The 21889-nt window shown below is 42.1% G+C and overlaps 2 protein-coding genes across 4 annotated transcripts in view; one reads left to right on the top strand and one right to left on the bottom strand.

Annotated features, from left to right (window-relative positions):
* The window catches only part of CUTC (cutC copper transporter), a 32525-nt gene extending 28914 nt beyond the window's left edge, over nucleotides 1-3611 (bottom strand). The window contains exon 1 of the mRNA XM_020897323.2: nucleotides 3405-3611. Within this exon, the coding sequence (XP_020752982.1) occupies nucleotides 3405-3465 (61 nt within the window). The 5' untranslated portion in view covers nucleotides 3466-3611. The remainder of the gene's footprint in view (nucleotides 1-3404) is intronic.
* Nucleotides 3612-3664: 53 nt separating this feature from the next.
* COX15 (cytochrome c oxidase assembly homolog COX15) lies at nucleotides 3665-21044 on the top strand. 3 transcript variants are annotated; one of them, XM_020897320.2, is made up of 9 exons: nucleotides 3667-3857; nucleotides 5023-5213; nucleotides 7633-7755; nucleotides 8038-8224; nucleotides 13461-13628; nucleotides 15659-15740; nucleotides 17781-17935; nucleotides 19587-19700; nucleotides 20647-21044. In XM_020897320.2, exons 1-9 carry the CDS (start codon nucleotides 3768-3770, stop codon nucleotides 20776-20778), a joined length of 1242 nt encoding a protein of 413 aa, XP_020752979.2. In that variant the 5' UTR covers nucleotides 3667-3767; the 3' UTR covers nucleotides 20779-21044. The 3 variants fall into 3 exon arrangements, with proteins under 3 accessions (XP_020752980.2, XP_020752979.2, XP_020752981.2); XM_020897321.2 differs by lacking the exon at nucleotides 19587-19700 and having other exon boundaries at nucleotides 3665-3857; XM_020897322.2 differs by lacking the exon at nucleotides 5023-5213 and having other exon boundaries at nucleotides 3770-3857.
* The last annotated feature ends 845 nt before the right edge of the window (nucleotides 21045-21889 follow it).

The following is a 21889-nucleotide window of genomic DNA, read 5'->3' as shown; positions in this document are numbered from 1 at the left end:
CTTCTTCAGGGGATCTTCTCAACCCAGGGATCAAACCCAGGTCTCCTGCTTTGCAGGCAGATTCTTTACCAGCTGAGCCACAAGGGAAGCCCAAGAATACTGGAATGGGTAGCCTTTATCTACTCCAGTGGATCTTCCTGACCCAGGAATTGAACCAGGGTCTCCTGCCTTGCCTTGCAGGCAGATTATTTACCAACTGAGCTAACAGGGAAGCCCCAGAGTAGGTTTTAATACTTACATCAGAGTAAAGAGGATGAGATAATTCATGTAAAATGAATAGTACCTACTAAGTGTACAGAAATTATTAGTTGTTATTAGTTAACTACACGTTATTTCCTCTACAGGTCTCCACTTCTCCCTGATCCCCATCCCTGTTCCTGGTTATCTCCTCAATCCACAGTGCTTCCAGTTCTATCTTTGTACACTAAAATCTTCCAAGGTTCAAGTCATATCACATTTCCATGATACTTCTCCCTCCCCAGGTAGAAAACTGTGTCTCCCTTTTTTGAACTCAGATAACTCTTTATAATCCAAATGTTCCTCTTGAAAACATTGTTTTCTCTTACTATATTATTTATGTAGATAGGTGTCTGATCATTCTTACTTGAACTAAAGTTCCTAAGGTCTTTATGAGAGAAATCTTCATCACTCACAGTAAGCACAGTCTAGTGTGCTTATAGTATATAGCTCATAGTACACAACAGACACACAAAGATTTACTAAAGGCTGAATGATTACATGGATGTGAGAGTTGGACCATAAAGAAAGCTGAGTGCCAAAAATTGATGCTTTTGAACTGTGGTGTTGGAGAAGACTCTTGAGCGTCCCTTGGACTGCAAGGAGATCCAACCAGTCAATCCTAAAAGAAAGCAGGACTGAATATTCATTGGAAGGACTGATGCTGAAGCTGAAGCTCCAATACTTTGGCAACCTGATGCAAAGAACTGATTCATTGGAAAAGACCCTGATGGTGAAAGATTGAAGGCAGAAGGGGACGACAGAGGATGAGATGGTTGGATGGCATCACTGACTCGATGGACGTGAGTCTGAGCAAGCTCCAGGAGTTGGTGCTGGACAGGGAAGCCTCGAGTGCTGTCGTCCATGTGGCTGCAAAGAGTCGGACTTTGGCTCAGTCACGACTGAGCCAGTGAACTGAACTGAATGATTATCAATTCATAAACATTCATGTATCTACACTAAAGAGTGTGATGAAAACAGTTTTGAATTTTTTCTGTAAGCACACACTTTTTTAAAAAAAAATTAAGAATAATGAATGCATACTTCATGCAATAATATCTAGAGGAATGTTCAGCATATCCTGGTAATTGTTACTTCCAGGTGGTGGTATTTAAAATTACTTTTACTTTCTTCTTTTTACTTTTCTATACTGCTTGATTTTTTTTCTACCTAATGTTGCTTTTATAGTTTTTTTTTTTTTGCTTTTATAGTTTTTTAAAGTCAACTTTAAATTTGAAAAACAAAAATCTATCATTCCCTAACATCACACTGCAAATGCCTCATTTATTTAAAAGACTATCAGCTTCAAACTCTGAAAGGGCCAAGAGACTCTCTATGCTCTTAGGCAACAGCACTGCATTAATTCCATGGGTTTCCTGATAACTCACCCATATCAGCTGTTAGATCCATCTAACTGAACAGTGCTGTAGGGGTACCACTTCCCTCACACAAGACAAGATCTTGGCAGGAATTCCCCAGCAGTCCAGTAGTTAAAGGGCTTCCCAGGAGGCTCAGTGGTAAAGAATCCGCCTGCTAATGCAGAAGATGTGGGTTCAATCCCCAGGTAGGGAAGATCTCCTGGAATAGGAAATGGCAACCGACTCCAGTATTCTTGCCAGGAAATCCCATGGACAGAGAAGCCTGGTGGGCTACAGTCCACAGAGTCAAAAGGGTCAGACACCATTGTGCAACTGAGCATGCACCAGTGGTTGAGACTCTGGTGCTTTCAATGCCAGGGCCCCAAGCTGGGTCCCTGGTTAGGAGACTAAAATCCCATAAGCTGCAGGCTGTGGCCAAAAAAAAAAAAAAGAAAGAAAAAGAAAAAGATCTTGGCCAGGAGAGAGTAAGGATGCACATAAAAGGCTATGACAAAAAGAAAAGAGTAAGGCAGTTGTCCTAAAATAGGAAGTTATTTGAAGGGATCAAAGAGGAGATTTGTTTGGAGCAGCAGTTCTCAGTGTAGCTGTCCAGTTAACTCTGGACTAAGGGCCTCTAAGACACTTTCAGAGTCTGTACAATGAAAATTATTTTCATAACAATACCAAGATTTTAGTTGCCTTTTTCACCCTCATTCTCTCACAGGCAGAGTAGAGTTTTCCAGAGGCTACCTGTCACACTGAATGCAAAAGCACTCTATTGTTAATGAGAATTTCATTAAGCCAGACATTAAAGAGATTTGCAAAAATATAAAACATTGGTACTATTCTATTTTTTGTTTGCTTAGGAAAATAGTGATTTTTTTTTCCATAAAACGTGTCAACATGCACAGGGCTTCTGTTTGTGAAAGAAACAAAGTGAAAGTCATTCAGTCGTTATCTGACTCTTTGCGACCCCCATGGACTTATCCAGGCCAGAATACCTGAGTGGGCAGCCGTTCCCTTCACCAGGGGATCTTCCCAACCCAGGGATCGAACCCAGGTCTCTCGCATTGCAGGCAGATTCTTTACCTGCTGAGCCACAAGGGAAACCCTTTGTTTTTAAATGTCCTGTTTTAATTTCTAACATGTCCAATATCAATAAGTTTAACCTATATAAATAAAAGGTCTTTGAGGTTCTCAATAATTTTAGGAGGATCAAAGAGTCCTGCGATCAGTTTCAGAACCGCTAGTTTGGAGGAACCAAGTTTCCGGAGGAGGAACCTGGCAAATTCCCTAGCACCTGCCATGCCAGCCGATCCTGTACCAGCAGGAAGAACTCCTGACTTGGGGCAGCCAAGCTTTGCCATTTCGGAGCGGTGTGGCTTTAGGCACAACCCCTATCCTCGCCGCAGCAGCTATGGGTTATTAAGCAGTCCCTCCAGGTCAGACACTGATCCAGCGCTGCCGTGAGGGGGTACCAGTATCCTCGTGTGGCGATGGGAAACGCGAGGCTGACAGAAGTTAACCAACTTGAACACGGTCGCACGACGAGACGTGGGGGCGCCTAATTCGAACCCACACACATATCTGGCTCCAGAGCCCGGCCACACTCGCCAACAGTCCCTCAGATTCCACATGTTTAAAGCCGAATGACAGATTACGCCTCACTGGGGGTGTTTGTGAGGAGCAGGAGAAAGTACTTTCAGGGAAATCGCGATTGATCCACGGGCCAGAACCCCCGCCCGACCCGGCCCGGCCCGTACCCCGCAGCAAAGTCGGCCACCGCCCCCATCCCGCCACCTTCCGCACCCGCCTTCCCGGATGGTATCCGCGCCCGCTTCCGCTCGGAGGAGGCCCCCTGCCTCTTCATGCTCCACGCGTTCCTCCCTCGTGCGTCTTCGGTTTCCACTCAAAGAGTCCGGGTTCCAAGGCGCGCGACCAGACGGGCGCGTCCTCCCAGCTGCGCGCATCCCTGCGCGTCCCCGACTTCCACGCCCCAGCAGCCCCCGCGAAAGCCCAGAAACTGGCGCAGGCGCAGTTACTGCTCGCCCCTGCCTTCCAAAGAGGAGGGGCTCGTTTGTGTGACCCGGAAGTGCTTCTTCCGTCGGTGGCGGAGAAAGGGGACCAGAGAGCACAGGAGGCTGAAGGTGGTCGTTGGGCACCGTGTATACTATGCAGCGATTACTCTTTACGCCCTTGAAGGCCTTGCTGGGGAGCCCGTGTCCCCGGCTCCTGGTTCCTAGGGTGGCGCCTAGAACACAGGTACCGCACTGCAGCGCGCTGAGTCGCGGAAGCGGGCATGGGGTGAAAGGGCCAAGAGGTAATAGATCCTCACACATCACGTTTCTGTAGCTCCTTGAAGTTCACAAGGCATTTCATTGTGTCTAGGCCTCCTGAGTTCGCATGCGGACCTACCACTTACTAGCTGTGTGCTCTTAGCCAAGTTGGATAACCTTTCTGTGCCTCAGTTTACTCGTCTGCAAAATGGGGATAATGGCACTTCATAAGTGTTGTATTAAATAATATACACAGAGGTTTAGCACATAGTAAAAGCTCAGTGATTTTTACACATGTGTTTGATTTCTGCTCAAAGCTACTGGGTAGTCAGGTTAGGGACTGTAACTCCATTCTACAGAGAAGTAAATTGAGGCTTAATTTGTCTAAGGTTACTTAGTTAACTGGTCTTCGCAGGTGGCTCAGTGGTAAAGAATACACCTGCCAATGCAGAAGACTCAGGAGACTCGGGTTTGATCCCTGGGTCTGGAAAGCAAGATAAAATACCAAGTCTCCTGCCCGAGAGGGAGTCACAGTTCATTTGTTTGTAACTCATTTGTCAAATCTTTATTAAGGTCTTGTTATGTAAAGGAATTGTGTATGAAAGGAAGTTTGTAGAAGCCAGACTGAACAGACACTGCTGTCCTGTACCTCATAGCTTAGTGGGAGATAGAGACAAACCTCTGTGTACTAAATGATACACTGCTGTGTGATGGAGAGATATAGTGTGCTGGGAGAGTGACCCAGCACACATGGGGAGGTGGGGGAGGTCTGGGAATACTTCCTAGAGGAGGTGACATCCAGGCTGAGATCTGTGATAGGTCAGTCAGGGGACAAGTGGAACCCCAGTTAGAGAAAAATCATATTGAAAAAAAAAAAGAAAATAATCCTTATTTAATCCATATTTAGGTGTAGAGTTAAGTCTTGGAGAAATATGAGAGACAGAAGGTTCAGGTAGTGGGGATGGATTGGAGGCAGGCAAACCACTTGGGGGTAGATGCAGCCCAGATAAGAGATGACGTTTTACCTGGACAGTAGCAGTGGAAATATGACCAGGATACTTCATACCAGACACAGTGAGACTGTGTGAGTAGCCGTGGAGTGAAGGCTTTTCTTCTTTCTCCAGTTGTAATTTGTCTGTCTTGATCCTTAGTGTGGTTGCAGTTGTGGGATCAGGCGCCCTTTGAGGCCAGGGCAATACAGCACTATCTCCAATGTAGCTTTGCAACCTGGAAGGGGTACAGTATCCCTCCCTTCAAAGGCTGCTGAGCGGGCGGTGGGCCGATGGCTCCTGGTCTGCAGTGGGACAGTGGCTGGAGCAGTTATTCTTGGTGGAGTAACAAGGTGAGTAATTTGTTCATAGTCAGCTGTTTGGATCATCAGTAGACATGCAGGATGACGGAGGGGGAAGGGACCTTAGAAATCATCTAATCTAGCTCCCACATTTTAGTATGCAGAAATTGAGGCCTATAGGAGGAACATGTCTGATGGCTTGCCCCGCCATAGAACAGTCTAGGATTTTACTAATGCATGCATGCAGTAGAAGCCCTTCATAAAGACTGGTTCAGGTCTTAACTGTTAGCTGTGCATTGTTTGTGTATATTTCCCCCTACAATCAGAGTTCAGATTTGTCACAAAAATTTCTGTACAGTTTGTTTGAACTACACACAAATAAGTTCCACATCTCACTGTTGGTTCCTGTGCATGTGCTTCATGCTTGGTTGCTTCAGTCATGTCCGATGTTTTGTGACCCTTGGACTGTAGCCCACCAGGCTCCCCTGTCCATGGGATTCTCCAGGCAAGAATACTGCAGTGGGTTGCCATGCCCTCCTCCAGGGGATCTTTCCAACCCAGGGATCGAACCTGTGTCTCTAACGTCTGCTGTATTGGCAGGAGGGTTCTTTATCACTCGCGCCACCTGGGAAGCCCGTGCATGCTTCTTGGGTCTCTTTAAATCTGTAGAGAGATGTTATAGATTTGGATTCTGCTCCCTCCACCTCCCCTACCCCCTTTGCAGTTTTTTGCTGTTGTTGAAGAAACCCAAGTCATTTGTACTTTGTAGTTTCTCACGGTCTGGATTTTGCTAATAGCATTTATGGTATTTAACATGTTCCAAAAGCTATGACAAACCTAGATAGCATATTAAAAAGCAGAAACATCACTTTGCCAACAAAGTCCCATATAGTCAAAGCTATGGTTTTCCCAGTAGTCATATATGGATATGAGAGTTGGACCATAATGAAGGCTGAGCACCGAAGCATCGATGCTTTCAAACTGTGGTGCTGAAGAAGACTTGAGAGTCCCTTGGACAACAGGGAGATCAAACCAGTCAAATCTAAAGGAAATCAACTCTGAATATTCATTGGAAGGACTGATGCTGAAGCTGAAACTCTAATACTCTGGCCACCCGATGCAAAGAGCAGATTCACTGGAAAAGACCCTGATGCTGGGAAAGATTGAAGGCAGGAGGAGAAGGGGACAACAGAGGATGAGATGGTTGGATGGCATCATCAACTGAATGGACATGAGTTTGAGCAAACTCTGGGAGATAGTGAAGGACAGGGAAGCCTGGCATGCTGCAGTCCACGGGATTGCAAAGAGTCAGACATGACTGAGCACCTCAACAACAACAACAACAACAACAACAACAACAACATTGTCCCCTGTATTTCCTGTAGACAAACTTGTTGCTTGATCAGGTTCAGGTTGGGGACAGGGAGCAAAACACTTCATAGGTGACTGGATCATTCATAAATATCTGGTGTCTGTTAAAGATGTCAACAGCCCTTGATGATCATTGCCTAAATCTGTTACTTCATTAGAGTTGCAAAATTGTAATAGGTATTTTATTAGCTCAACTATAAAGAAAAACTTTCATCAGTAATTTGGTTATGCTGAGGTACAACATGCTAGGAAAGGCAGGATAAACACTTAATTCCTTTCCCTTTATCAGTCTTCAAAATAACAAGTTGGTTCCCAAGCATTTTCCAAAAGTGACCAATAAAGTGAGTTTTTAAGTGTTAATGAGCTCATAGGTTTAAATATTTGTTTCAGTCCATTGCAGTGGTGATGATTTGCTCCAGTTGTCCTATCTTTAGTCAGTGGGAACCTCTTCAGATTGACTCCAGTCTTTCTAACAGGAACCTGGTAAACTTTGATCCCTTGCTTTCTGGGTAAGATGTTCCAGGCTTGTCTTGCCTCAGACCTGAAGTCAGCTTTTTTACTTTTGGAACCCTGACCCCTTTTAGTGAAAATACTTTCTAGTGTTATTAAAGTATGTCTTCCTCAAATTCTCTTTGCATTCCCTGTGCCCTTACCTTATGTGTTATGTAGCCTGTAATCAATAAATTTTGATTTTTATTGACTTTAAATTCACTCAGTAACCTCAACTGATTTCTGTCTGTAGCAATCTCTTCCCCTTGTGTAAATAATATTGGTTATGCTCTTAGGGCACATTTCTTTGGTCTAAGGGTTGATTTTATCTGTCAGGGAATGCTAGTGAAAGAAGTAAGGAAAGTTTAATGAAATAGAACAAGGAGTAAAGAAATTTGTACCTGATAGCAGTTCTTTCTGACAGAATTCTAAGCAGTAAGAAAAGAGCAAGTTGTCAAAAGAGGAAACAGTGAAATTATATGTTTACTTTTATAGGGGTCAAGTTCAGATCTGCTTGCTACTGTAAACCATTTATGAGTAATGGAGTGTGGTGCACAGACATATACACTGAAATTTAACACACACACTCAAATTTCTTCCCTACCTTAAGGCTGACAGAGTCTGGCCTCTCCATGGTAGATTGGCATTTAATAAAGGAGATGAAGCCACCCACAAGCCAAGAGGAATGGGAAGCAGAATTCCAAAAATATCAGCAATTTCCAGAATTTAAAATGTAAGTATTATAGAAAATCTGGTAAACATCCTACTAGAACCACTCAATCTTTTTCTTATTTAAAATATTTCAAAACAGTAGGTTCTATTCTTTTTTGATATTTGATTTAGGTATGTTTAGTGAGCTTCCTACTCTAAACCTCCATTTCCAAAGTGATTCTGAAGTGGTTGATGAGGAAAATGGCAGACTGATCAAGTTTAAAAACCAAGAATGTTCCTTCATTCTATCAAGAAATAAAAATCAGATGGATCTTTCTTATTTTTGACTTCCCTTTTCACCCAGCTTGAATCATGATATGACGCTGGCGGAATTCAAGTTCATCTGGTACATGGAGTACTCACACCGAATGTGGGGTCGCCTTGTAGGCCTTGCATACATCCTGCCTGCTGCCTACTTTTGGAAAAAGGGCTGGCTCACCCGTGGCCTGAAAGGACGTGTTCTTGCCCTCTGTGGTTTAGTTTGCTTCCAGGTGAGATTTACTCAAGTTTGGGAAAGCAGAAATGTTCTCAGGAGCTTCCTAGTGGGCATAGTTTTTAGTAAAGTAATCTTTGAAACAGTATCACAAAGGAGGTAAGAACGTGGATTTTAGTGTCATAGGCCTGGCTTCAAGGCCCGGCTCTGTCACTTAATAGGGCGTGTTGTCTAACCTCTGTAGGTTGTGCTTTCCTTACCTGTAAATGGAGAAAATAATAGACCCTAGTGCTTAGGTTGTGTGAATATTAAAAAAGATCGTGCATGTAAAGTACTTAGTTTAGTGTCTGGAATCAGTAAGCACTCAGTAAATATGTTTTTGTGTCACAAGAATTCGAGTTTCTTTCCCATCATGGCGATCTCTCTGGGTCCTTGGTCTCCTCCCTTCTTCTAACTTGCCTGCTCTATGGGGAAGTGGGATCCCTATGTTAGAATGGCTGTAGGGACAAATAGGGAAATTTCAAGAGAAACATTTTGTGGGATGAAGGATCTTTGAATACAGAGGTAACTGAGAGATGTTCAAGTATAAATGGTGATTAAAGTTATGTAAGTTGAGCTTCTCTTGAGGAAACGAAGGATTCCTACAGTTCTGGGGTGAGGGAAGCTTGAGAGCCACGTGAAGGAATGTTAGAGAGGACACATGGAAGTATTTGGGTCAGGATACACGGCTCTAAAGGGGGGTCCCAGAGCATCGAAGAGGTGTCAGAATTTGGTCAGGAGGAAACTAGTTGGTTGATTTAAATCAAAGTGGTAAGAATGCCAACCCATGATTAGAAATAAAGGAGGGAGATGGAAGACACAAAACAGAAGGGATAGAAACAGATAATAAAGAGTTAGACATTAATAAAAATCTAATAGAAACTAGAGATAGTTGGTGAAACAAAGTAAAAGCTTGTTTAAAAATTTAAAAAAAACCAAAAACCACTCAAGTCAGACTTTCAGGGAGGCAAAAATTTGAAGATGGCAGATAGGGTTTTGGGAGGAAGAAAGTAGGGGCTGGCAGATCACACTGTGAACGCCCTCATCTTCCAGCGTCCTCTGCAGATGAAATCAAGGTAGTTAGAACATCTAGGGTAATACTGATGGGGGAAAGAAATAGCCAAAAAGACCTTGAGGAGCATATATTTATGTTAACATGATTCTGTTAGCTGGGGAGGGTTGGCGTGAAAGGGCTGTACCTTATCTGATATGACTAGAACTGACAGTTTTGTTAAATGAAAACTCAGTTAAACAGGGAATCGTAGAATAGTAACACATACCTTAAACTTTTACACTTAAGCATGTACTTTCATTATAATTTTTTTTAAAAAAGGAGTAGAAATTTAGACACTGGCAAACCAATTTGCCTGAAAAACTTTACAGATTTTTATGAATTGGCCTCCCACAAACTTTGATAATTGTCTCTTCCCACCTAATATGAGAGTAATTGTTTTTAAGCAGTTATCTTTGTCAAACTTCTCCAAAGGTTTCAGTCTAGCTCTTATCAAATCATCTTTTTACTTTCATATTTTACTGGTTTACATAATGTTAAATTATATCAAGAATTTGTCCCAAACGTTTTCTCCAAAATACACCTTTGTGTAATTTTCTATATTTGGCTTTTCAGTTCAGTCACTCAGTCGTGTCCGACTCTCTGTGACCCCATGGACTGCATGCAGCATGCCAGGCCTCCCTGTCCATCACCAGCTCCTGGAGTTTATTCAAACTCATGTCCATCGAGTCAGTGATACCACCCAACCTTCTCATCCTCTGTCGTCCCCTTTTCCTCCTGCCTCAATTGTTCCCAGCATCAGGGTCTTTTCAGATGGGTCAGTTCTTTGCATCAGGTGGCCAAAGTATTGGAGTTTCAGCTTCAGCATCAGTCCTTCCAATGAATATTCAGGACTGATTTCCTTTAGGACGGACTGATTGGATCTCCTTGTAGTCCAAGGAACTTTCAAGGGTCTTCTCCAACACCACAGTTCAAAAGCATCAATTTTTCGGTGCTCAGCTTTCTTTATAGTCCATCTCTCAATCCATACACAGCTACTGGAAAAACCAAAGCTTTGACTAGACAAACCTTTGTTGGCAAAGTAATGTCTCAGCTTTTTAATATGCTGTCTGGGTTGGTCATAACTTTTCTTCCAAGGAGCAAGTGTCTTTTAATTTCATGGCTGCAGTCACCATCTGCAGTGATTTTGGAGCCTGAAAAAGTAAAGTCTGTCACTGTTTCCACTGTTTCGCCATCTATTTGCCATGAAGTGATGGGACCAGATGCCATGATCTTAGTTTTCTGAATGTTGAGTTTTAAGCCAACTTTTCCACTCTCCTCTTTCACTTTCATCAAGAGGCTCTTTAGTTCTTCTTCACTTACTGCCATAAGGGTAGTGTCATCTGCATGTCTGAGGTTATTAATATTTCTCCCGGCAATCTTGATTCCAGCTTGTGCTTCATCCAGCCCAGTATTTCTCATGATGTACTCTGCATATAAGTTAAATAAGCAGGGTGACAATGTACAGCCTTGGCATACTCCTTTCCCAATTTGGAACCAGTCTGTTCCATGTCCGGTTCTAACTGTAGCTTCCTGACCTGCACACAGATTTCTCAGGAGGCAGCTCAGGTGGTCTGATATTCCCATCTCTTTCAGAATTTTCCACAGTTTGTTGTGATCCACACAGTCAAAGGCTTTGGAATAGTCAATAAAGCAGAAATAGATGTTTTTCTGGAACTCTTGCTTTTTCGATGACCCAGTGGATGTTGACAATTTGATCTCTGGTTCCTCTGCCTTTTCTAAATCCAGCTTGAACATCTGGAAGTTCATGGTTCATGTACTGTTGCAGCCTGGTTTGGAGAATACTGAGCATTACTAGCGTGTGAGATGAGTGCAGTGTGGTAGTTTGAGCATTCTTTGGGATTGCCTTTCTTTGGGATTGGAATGAAAACTGACCTTTTCCAGTCCTGTGGCCACTGCTGAGTTTTCCAAATTTGCTGGCATATTGAGTGTGGCACTTTCACAGCATCATCTTTTAGGATTTGAAATAGCTCAACTGAATTCCATCACCTCCACTAGCTTTCTTCGTAGTGATGTTTCCTAAGGCCCACTTGACTTCGCACTCCAGGATGTCTGGCTCTAGGTGAGTGATCACACCATCGTGATTATCTGGGTCATGAAGATCTTTTTTGTGTAGTTCTTCTGTGTATTCTTGCCACCTCTTCTTAATATCTTCTGCTTCTGTTAGGTCCGTACCATTTCTGTCCTTTATCGTGCCCATCTTTGCATGAAATGTTCCCTTGGTATCTCTGATTTTCTTGAAGAGATCTCTAGTCTTTCCCATTCTGTTGTTTTCCTCTATTTCTTTGCATTGATCATTGAGGAAGGCTTTCTTATCTCTCCGTGTTATTCTTTGGAACTCTGCATTCAAATGGGTATATCTTTCCTTTTCTCCTTTGCCTTTCACTTCTCTTCTTTTCGGGCTTCCCTGGTAGGTCAGATGGTAAAGCGTATGCCTACAATGTGGGAGACCTGGGTTTGATCCCTGGGGCAGGAAGATCCCCTGGAGAAGGAAATGGCAACCCACTCCAGTATTCTTGCCTGGAAAATCCCATGGACTGAGGATCCTGGTAGGCTACAGTCATGGGATCACAAAGAGTCGGACACGACTGAGCAACTTCACTTTCACTTTCTCTTCTTTTCACAGCTATTTGTAAGGCCGCCTTAGACAACCATTTTGCCTTTTTGCATATCTTTTTCTTGGGGATGGTCTTGATCCCTGCCTCCTGTACAATGTCACGAACCTCCGTCCATAGTTCTTAAGGCACTCTATGTCTATCAGGTCTAATCCCTTGAATCTGTTTGTCACTTCCACTGTATAATCGTAAGGGATTTGATTGAGGTCATACCTGAATGGTCTAGTGGTTTTCCCTCCTTTCTTCATTTTAAGTCTGGATTTGGCAATAAGGAGTTCATGATCTGAGCCACAGTCAGGTCCCAGTCTTGTTTTTGCTGACTGTATAGAGCTTCTCCATCTTCGGCTGCAAAGAATATAATCAATCTGATTGTGGTATTGACCATCAGGTGATATCCATGTGTAGAGTCATCTCTTGTGTTGTTGGAAGAGGGTGTTTGCTATGACCAGTGCATTCTCTTGGCAAAATTCTCTTAGCCTTTGCCCTGCTTCGTTCTGTACTCCAGGGCCAAATTTGTCTGTTACTCCAGGTGTTTCTTTCACTTTTGCATTCCAGTCCCCTATAATGAAAAGGACATCTTTTTGGGGTGTTAGTTCTAGAAGGTCTTGTAGGTCTTCATAGAACCTTTCAGCTTCAGCATTACTGGTCAGGGCATTGACTTGGATTACTGTGATAGTGAATGGTTTGCCTTGGAAAGGAACAGAGATCATTCTGTCATTTTTGAGATTGCATCCAAGTATTGCATTTCGGACTGTTTTGTTGACTATGAGTGAACATCGTCTTTTTGGGCATCAGTGAACTAAAATGGACTGGAATGGGTGAATATAACTCAGCTGACCATTATATCTACTACTGTGGGCAAGAATCCCGTAGAAGAAATGGAGTAGCCATCATATTTGGTTCTACTTCAGTTCAATTAAATTCAGTCACTCAGTTATGTCTGACTCTTTGCGACCCCATAGACTGCAGCACACCAAGCTTTCCTGTCCATCACCAACTCCCAGAACTTGCTCAAACTTGTGTCCACTGAGTTGGTGATGCCATCCAACCATCTCATCTTATGTCGTCCCTTCTCCTTCTACCTTCAGTCTTTCCCAGCATCAGGGTCTTTTCCAATGAATTCTTCACATCAGGTGGCCAAAGTATTGGAGCTTCAGCTTCAGCATCAGTCCTTCCAATGCATATTCAGGACTGATTTCCTTTAGGATTGACTGGTTTGATCTTCTTGAGTCCAAGGGACTCTCAAGAGTTTTCTCCAACACCATAGTTTAAAAGCATCAATTCTTCGGCTCTCAGCTTCTTTATGGTCCAACTCTCACCTCCATACGTGACTACTGGAAAAACCATAGCTTTGACTATAGGCTTATACTTCAATAAAACGTTAATTCTAAACAGTGGTTAAGTATTTATGGTGCTGTATGTGGAAATTGGGTAGGTCTCAATTCCTTGGTTCCTGGGGATGTGGGAGCATATGGAAAGGAGGGGTCAGATAGACTCTTTCTGAAAGAGTCAAGTTGAATAGACAGCTTCAACCTTGTCTTGTTTGCCTTTTTTCCTTGTGATTGTAGGGCCTTTTGGGATGGTATATGGTGAAAAGTGGATTAGAAGAAAAACCAGATTCCCATGACATCCCTCGAGTCAGTCAGTACCGCCTGGCTGCCCACCTGGGATCAGCCCTTGTGCTCTACTGTGCCAGCTTATGGACCTCGCTCTCCCTGCTACTTCCTCAGCACAAGGTAAAGTCAGGCTGTATTGTTTACCACACATGTGGACAGGGTCAGAGACATGGAAATTCTGGTCCTAATGGGAAGTTCCATATCAAAATGCATACATTCCCTTAGCAACATCGATCAGTTTACTAGAAGCCGGATATAACCAAAGTTTAGAGAAACAATGAATTCTGAGACTCTGGATAGCTTCGGGATGGCTAACTAAAACCTGCACTTATGCTTTTAGGCAGGAGTGGCTTATTCAAAGGAGAATTAGTATAGGAGCCAAATCTTTTGTCAGCATTGCCTATCAAGAAAAAGATGTAAACATGAGTTTTAGTAAAAGAAGGAATGAATACCAGCAACAAGAGACACCTCGACCACTTGACTGCTGATTCCCAGCAGGATGATGGGTGGAGAGGTGAGGAAGGCCAGAATGAGAGTTGCTTGTGGACCTCAGTAGTGTACAAAAGCCATGTTAAGTTGTTTGTTCTTTCCATGGGGACCCTACCATTCAGCATATCTGACAATATAGTAAACCATAGTGATCTTGCCTAGAAGTATTTTCTCTGTATGCTGATTAAAAGGAAATACATTTTAAAATGCATATTATTTTAGGTGTCAAAGTCATGGTTGGCCTGAATAACCTGTTCATGGAGTGAGGTTTAGGTTGATAGTAGGACTTTTAAGTAGAATCATTTAGTAGGTACCTGGAGCCAGTGATCTGGATCCCAGTAAGAACAGGAGTTGTTGACCTGGCATTCATCCCACAGGGAAGCCAGATGGGGTTGAAACATTGGTATAGTAGGTAATTCACATCTAACTAGTTCCTATTCTTCTTACTCTCAAAGCCAGACTTCTAAGACTAACCTACATCTATAGCTGTACCTCCTAACAACTCCTTGTTTTTTTCCACTTCTTGTCATCTGGCTTCCCCATCCACCCCATCCATATCTGTCTACACATTCATCCCTACACTTGCACATATCAAGTGTTCAGTACTTAGTACAGTCTCCTAAGTTCTCCTAACTGAATGGTACTCTTAAAGGTTACCAGTGACTTTTTAATTGTTAATTGTTTTTCTCTTTTTGTTTATTTATATTCCACTAATTACAGAAAGGATTTGAGATGATAGTCAACCATATAGAACTGTGCTGTCCAGCACAATAGCTCCTAGCCACTATTGCTATTTAAATTCTAATTAAAATAAGTAAAAATAACTTTGTATAAACAAACTCGTTATCTACTTAAACTTTAAATAAAATTAACTTTTAAAAAAATTTTCACTTGCTCTAGCCTCTTTAGATCCTCCATAGCCACATATTGGGCAGCACAGATAATAGAACTTTTCTATCATCACAGAAAATTCTAATGGCCAGTGCTGATACACTGTCCTATGAAATCTTAGTAATGATACCTAACTCCTCACATACTAGATTGTAAATCATTTGAGGGCAGCACTCTGGCTTTCCTTTGTATCTTTCCTTTATGCTTGCATGTGTGCTCATTTTGCCTGTGTATAAAGTTCTTACTAAATATTTGTTGATTTGCTGATTATTATCACAAGCTGGCTACAGTAAAATAAAAACAATTTACCCAAAACACTAAATGCAAGAATCTCTACTGTCTCTACAGTTTTGATTCTGATTATATTTGCTAAACACTTAATATTACACATGACTTGAAAATCCAATTCTTTACCTTAAGTCACATCATCTTAACCATGGTGAAATGGTTTTCCCTGAACAATGCAGATCATTCCATTCCTGAACAGATGTATATTGAATACCTATATGCCATCTACTGGGCTAGGATTACTGTAGTAAGCAAGTGAGATGGCAGTTCCTGTCTTCACAAAACGTACAAGGTAGCAGGGAAGACAAATAGTAAATGTATACATTTAATAAAATTTAGATAGAATGTTTTCTGGGAGTGTTTAACCTAGTCTAGGAGTGAGAGAAGATCTGGCCTCAGATTGTCTCTGGAGTTTGTCCTTGGAGATCTTGCTGCCTTTCCTAATTCCTGCAGTCAGTGTATCTGGCAATTTTCTTATTTAGTTGCCTGAAACCTGTCAACTCCTGAGGTTGAGACGATTTGCTCATGGAACTGCAGGCCTGGTGTTCCTTACGGCTCTCTCAGGTAGGACTCTTCTTATCAAAGGTGGCCTAACTTCTTTTTACTCTTCAGGTGGGATCTCTTGCCTAATGCTTTCCTCCTGCATCTTTATACCTCCTTCTCACAACTGCCTCTCTCATACCCACCATCTTCACCCTCTTGTTTTCTATTCCTTCCTTCCCCAAATCCTGCTTTTCAGTTAGTTGAACAAAAATATTGAACATCTACTTGGATCCAAACTGTCTAGGTTCAAATCTTGGCTTTAACATCTATAAACTATATGACCTTGGACAAGCTGTGTAACCTGTCTGGGCCTCAGTGACCTCATCTATAAAATGGGGAAGATGACGCTGTAGTTATGACTGCATGTGCCAGGCCTCTAGAAGTTAGTGTGTTAAGCTGAACCAACTTGATTGGAGTCGCTGCCCATACATAGGGCTTGTTTTCCAAAGAAAAATATGTCTAGAGTAGCAAAATTATAAGCCTGCTCAGGCATGTTGTAAAGCCGCTGGAAAAGTAACTTGGAGCAAGTTTTGTGAATGGAAATGTAGTGCTCAAGTCACATTCTGCTTTAAAAAGTTGTGACAAATACAGATGAATTTAAAAAGTTTAAAAAAAAAATGGGGAAGATGATAATAGTTTAAGTAATATATATGAAGTATTTAGCACCTCACAAGTAGCAAAGGCGATATAAGTATTAGCTGTTGTTATCATATAAACATTATTGTTATTACATTATACAAGATAGGTCAGACAAAAGCCTGCCCTCAAAGATGGCCTTTAGGTGGGGAGTTTATTAGGGCAAAGAGACTAAAACAGATCTCTCTCATTCTTTAAATCACAGCTCTACCTTTCTTAATCTAGAACTGCCCTGTACAATAATTACTAGCTTCATGTGACTATTTAAGCTTAAGTTAATTAAAAGCAAATAAAATTTAGTTTCTCAGTCACAGTAGCCACATTTCAAGTGCTTAGTAACCACAGTGGGTGGCTTGCAGCTGTTGTACTGGATGGATGACAGATATAGAACATTTCCATCATCACAGAAAGTTTGATTGGACAGCACGGCTTTAAATAAAACCATCAAACCAGTGATCCCACCCAAATCCCCCCCCCCCCGCCCCCCGCTTATTTTGATTGAAGAACATGAAGTTTTACTTTATAAATGCAATTTCAAAAAATAAGGAATATGATTTAACATACCTGAATCTTCTGTGGTCATAAATAATGGATCAGTCATCCATTAAATTCATGGATACCTTCTTTGTGTGTTTATCCAGGGTTTAGTTTATAAGATTTTTTTGAGCACTTGGGGAAGACAGATTAAAAAAAACAATAAAACCCATAACATACCAGATGATGTTGAGTGCTGCAAAGAAAATAAAGCAAGATAAGGGGATAGACGTGGGGTTGGGGAGTGCTATCTTATACAGGATTATTGGAGAGATCTCTTTGATAAAGTAACATTTAGGTGGAAACTTGAGGATATGAAAGAATAAATTAACGTGTCAGAATAGATCAGTTGGCGGTGGGGAGGTGAGGCAGTAAGGAGAACTCATATCACAGTCAGCAAAGGAACTTTTCCAAACTAATATGCCTCTCTCTAGAGCTCATCCAGCCCTCTAGGGAAGGCATACCAGAATCTTGGGGTGGAAGTAGGTGAGGATGCAAGTTTCTTTTTTTAAGTTTCCATGGTGTATTCCATGGTGAATACAGCAGGATTTGAGAACCCCTGCTGTAGATCTTTCTATTCTCTATTCCTTTTGTCTAGCTCTGAAATAATAAACATTTTCTATGTCAGAACTTCCCTGGTGGCTCAGAGGGTAAAGAACCTGCCTACAGTCCAGATTGAAACCCAGGTTCAATCCCTAGGTTAGGAAGATCCCGTGGAGAAGGGAATGTTTACCCAATCCAGTATTCTTGCCTGGAGAATTCCATGGACAGAGGAACCTGGCGGGCTACAGTCCATTGGGTCACAAAGGGAACTTTCACTTTCATGTCAGAACTCGTATTTGATCTCTTCTTTCTCTCATTTTAATAAATACTATTTACCTTGGAACCCAGGGGCTTTTGTGGCAGGGCTGGATGCTGGACTTGTTTACAACTCCTTCCCCAAGATGGGAGAATCTTGGATCCCAGAGGATCTCTTTAGCTTCTCCCCTCTCCTGAGGAATGTTTTCGAGAATCCCACCATGGTGCAGTTTGATCACCGGGTTCTGGTAAGTCTGGCTGGGGGTTACTGGCTACTACACACAAGGAGCCTCTCACAGACTCTGGGTGTCTGAAGCACTGCTAGCAACATTGAGATGGTAGAGTGGGTACTAGAATTCTTTTTAGAAGAAATTCAGTACCAGTTTTTTGATGTGATGTTTTTGTCTTAACTATCCACATACCTCTAGCCAAATTCTGGCTTGCAGGATACTGCCAGCTTTTTAAAGTTAATTCTCCTCAATCCTGTACATGCAGAGAATAGTCATTTTAGCAGAAATGAGGCCAAGTAGAGAAGAGAGTGTAAAGACTGGTTGCTGAACACATAGCCATCAGGGCTGAACCAAGACCCCAAGGAGCTAAGAGCATCATAAATACTCCTCGTCTTATTTAAGCTAATATTTACTAAGGACCTACTATGAGTCGCGTTAAGATTGCTTGGTGGCCTGAGCATGATACATCAGAGCTCAGGGAAAGGTTAGTGGCAAGGAGACCTGGGAGAAGCAGTAGTGCTATTGTAGTAATGCTGTGAGAGTGATAGGGTTCAGGGTTTCATGGTAGGACCCAGACTTGAGAAGATGAATCTGAAAGAAGTTGTTTTGAGTAGAAGACTGGCTGCAGGAACAGAAGTGAAGAAAGATCAAAGGCGATCCTAGAGTTTCTTCTGTGGCATGTTTAAAACACACCAGCAGGAATGGGACTATTGAAATGAGTGTTAACCTAGGGACAGAGGATGTCATCAGACTGAGGTACGTTGAGCATGAGATGACAGTAGTGCACGCAGAGAGAGGGGCCCAGGGGCCTCATATCCAGAGGGAATGCTGGGGCTAGGGCAAGTTACCTTGTGCAGCCTCAGTCCCCACTGCCGCACAGCATTTTGGAATAAGTAAAGTCTGGTTGAAATTGGACAGCTGTGAAGAGAAAAAGATGTGAAATTGGTATAGAAAATGATAGAAAACATTTTCCTTGATATGGAAGGTGGGGTCGGAAATCCTACCACCAGCTCCAGACTGTCTTTCTAAAGAAGTAGAAATGACAAGGAGACTTTAGATCTTTTTAACACTAGCTGGAAGCACCACCACCTCCTCTACTCACAGCCCAGGAAAACAGTAACTCTCATGTACTGGGGTCAGCCTTGTTTTAAAAATACAGGATTAAAATAGAGATAAAATTAGGGATAAGTAAGAGGGTGAGATGGTTGGATGGCATCACCGACTCAGTGGACATGAGTTTGGGTAAACTCTGGGAGTTGGTGATGGACAGGGAGGCCTGGCGTGCTGCGGTTCATGGGGTCACAGAGTTGGACACGACTGAGCTGAACTGGATTGATGCAAAGAGTAATTTAAAACCTGAGGGCCACACCGGGCAGACACCCACATTGGAAGGTGGGTAAGATTACTGAGAGACAGTGTGTATAAAGTGCGGTAACTTAAAAAAATAAACAAATAAAGTGCGATAACTTTAAGTGCAGCCACACCTCCATTGCACTGAAGTGGCGAGCAGAAGAGGAGCAGGGACGAGCTTAAGGAGTCATCAGGTGGTTCTCTGCCTGGGAGGGGAAAGTGTTCAGTAGTTACTCAGTGGATCTGGGGAATTAGCTGTAAGGTGAGCAGAAACCAGGGGCTAGGACATGGCACCTGATGAGACTCTTTCTACCCTCAGGGCATCACTTCAGTTACTGCCATTACAGTACTCTACCTCCTCTCCCGAAGAATTCCCCTTCCTCGAAGGACCACGATTGCAGCCACCACTCTGCTAGCTTTGGCATATACACAGGTATAAGCCACTTCTTTTGATTCTGAAGGTGTCCCCGAAACAAAATTTAAAAAGAAAGGTGACAGGCCTAGGAGAAAATATTTATAGTAGACTAAAATATTAACAACAGAAAATAAAATAAGTAAAGGATATTAAGACACAATTCTCACAAGAGAAATGATGAATGGCCAGTAAATATGAAAAACTCTTTAGCCTCACTCATGATCAGAGAGGAACAAATTAAAGCAATGTGTGCCATTTTGTACCTGTCAGATTGGAAAAAAATGAAAAAAAAATCAGGTATTGGAATGGGTATAGGAAAATATACATTTGTATATTCTTGATGAGAGGATGATTTGTTAATAGCTATTTTTCTGAGGGCATTTGGCAATATTTTTTGAAGTGTTAAAATGTTTAGTCCTTTGATCAAGCACACTGGCTTATTTTTGCCTGCTCTGGAGCTACTCTAATGCACAAAGAACTGTTCCCAGGAAATTCATTATGGAATTACTGTGAAAAGTGAAAAATTGGAAACACCCTAAATAAACATCCATGATACAGCCATCCTGTGGAATACTGTACAGCAGTTTAAAATATTAAGATCTCAAGACATACATTGTTACTTGAAAAAAAAAAAAGCAAATGACAGAACAATATATTTTTTAAAAGCTGTTATGTCTTTCTTTAAACATGTATATAAAAATACAAGTGTGAGAAACTGGTAACATTGGCTACCTTTGGGAAAGAGAACAGGGCTAGATGAAGGATAATTAGGAGGAGTTTTAGTTTTATCTAATTTGAATTTCTTTGGTTGTAAGTCTGTTCCCTTGTGAAATTTTAAGATATGTTTTTTAAAGTTCTGATGGGAAAGTGTGGCGGGTTTGTGTGTCTGGTTATCCATGCCAGTCATTTCGGTTCTGCATGTGTGTCTTGTGCTTGGCTTACTGCCTGCTCTTCCCTGTGGCAGGTGGGCTTGGGCATCAGTACTCTGCTGACGTACGTCCCAACTCCTTTGGCTGCCGCTCACCAGTCGGGCTCCCTGGCTCTGCTCAGCGCTGCCCTTTGGCTCATGAATGAACTCCGAAGAGTCCCGAAATAATTCTCAGAGGATCGGCTTCCTAGGACTGAAACTGTGCTTTTGAGAGATCATCAGAGAGCACAAGAATTTGAGCTTTTCTGAGAGGAGGACCTTGGCATACCAGATGGTTTCCAAGTTGGTCAAGTTATTTAAATTCTTTGCCTGTTTTGGGGACAATCACTGGATCAAGCAAGTCATTAAGTGTGGTTATGCTTAAGGTTCCTTTTTAAATCTGTTGAAAATCAGATTTAATGTAGAGAAAGAATTGTCTGTCATTTGCTTCTTAACAGGCTCTGTGTCCGTTTTCTTAAATGTTGACAGGCTGTTGGTTCTACATGCATAATCTCTGTTTCCTTGACCTCCTGAGTCCTGGATTCTGCTTGAGTAGAAATTCTTATGATCTCAACTGTACTTCCATCAGGTGGAGATTCAAATGGATGGATTGGCATACCCTAAAGTAGCCAGATAGCCTTCAGCAAGAAACAGCTGTATTATTCTAGCGTCTTGATTTTCAAAACGGGGGAAAGCAGTTAACCTAGTCCCTCCTGTGATAGTGCTGTTACATCACTACATGAGATGAATGGAGAATAGTATAAATCAGTTCCTGAAAGGGTTTCCTAAGAGCCTCATGGATAAGAAAAATACAGTCTTGATGGTGTAGTACATGGACATCTCTTTGGTTAAACAAATTATTGACTAATGAGTTGGTGTGATTTTGGCCTCTGTTGATATTTCACAGGGCTCAGTCTTAGTCAACATTTTTAAATCAGCACTTTGGATGAAGGCATCACAAAGACCATATCTGAGGATGGAGCAACCCAACATTGCTGATACAATAGATGACAATCACAAAACAGTTCCAGAGTGACATCATCAAATGAAATTAAACCAGTCATAAATGTAACATCTTCATTTAAATAGGTTATGTAAGTTTGGGATAGAGAAAATTAGCTTCTTATCATCTTCATATAAAAGACGACTTAGGGACTTCAGTTGGACACAGGCTCAGTACGAACCAACCATGTGATGACACTGGTAAAAACTAGTGGTGTTTAAAGATTCTATGAATAGAAGTGTCACAGCCATAGTCAGAACACCACACTGCAAGTGCTGCATTTCATTCTGGGTACAG

The sequence above is a fragment of the Odocoileus virginianus genome, chromosome 7 (assembly GCF_023699985.2).
Source record: "Odocoileus virginianus isolate 20LAN1187 ecotype Illinois chromosome 7, Ovbor_1.2, whole genome shotgun sequence".
Taxonomy (NCBI): domain Eukaryota; kingdom Metazoa; phylum Chordata; class Mammalia; order Artiodactyla; family Cervidae; genus Odocoileus; species Odocoileus virginianus.
This window is presented reverse-complemented; position numbering and strand designations above follow the sequence as displayed.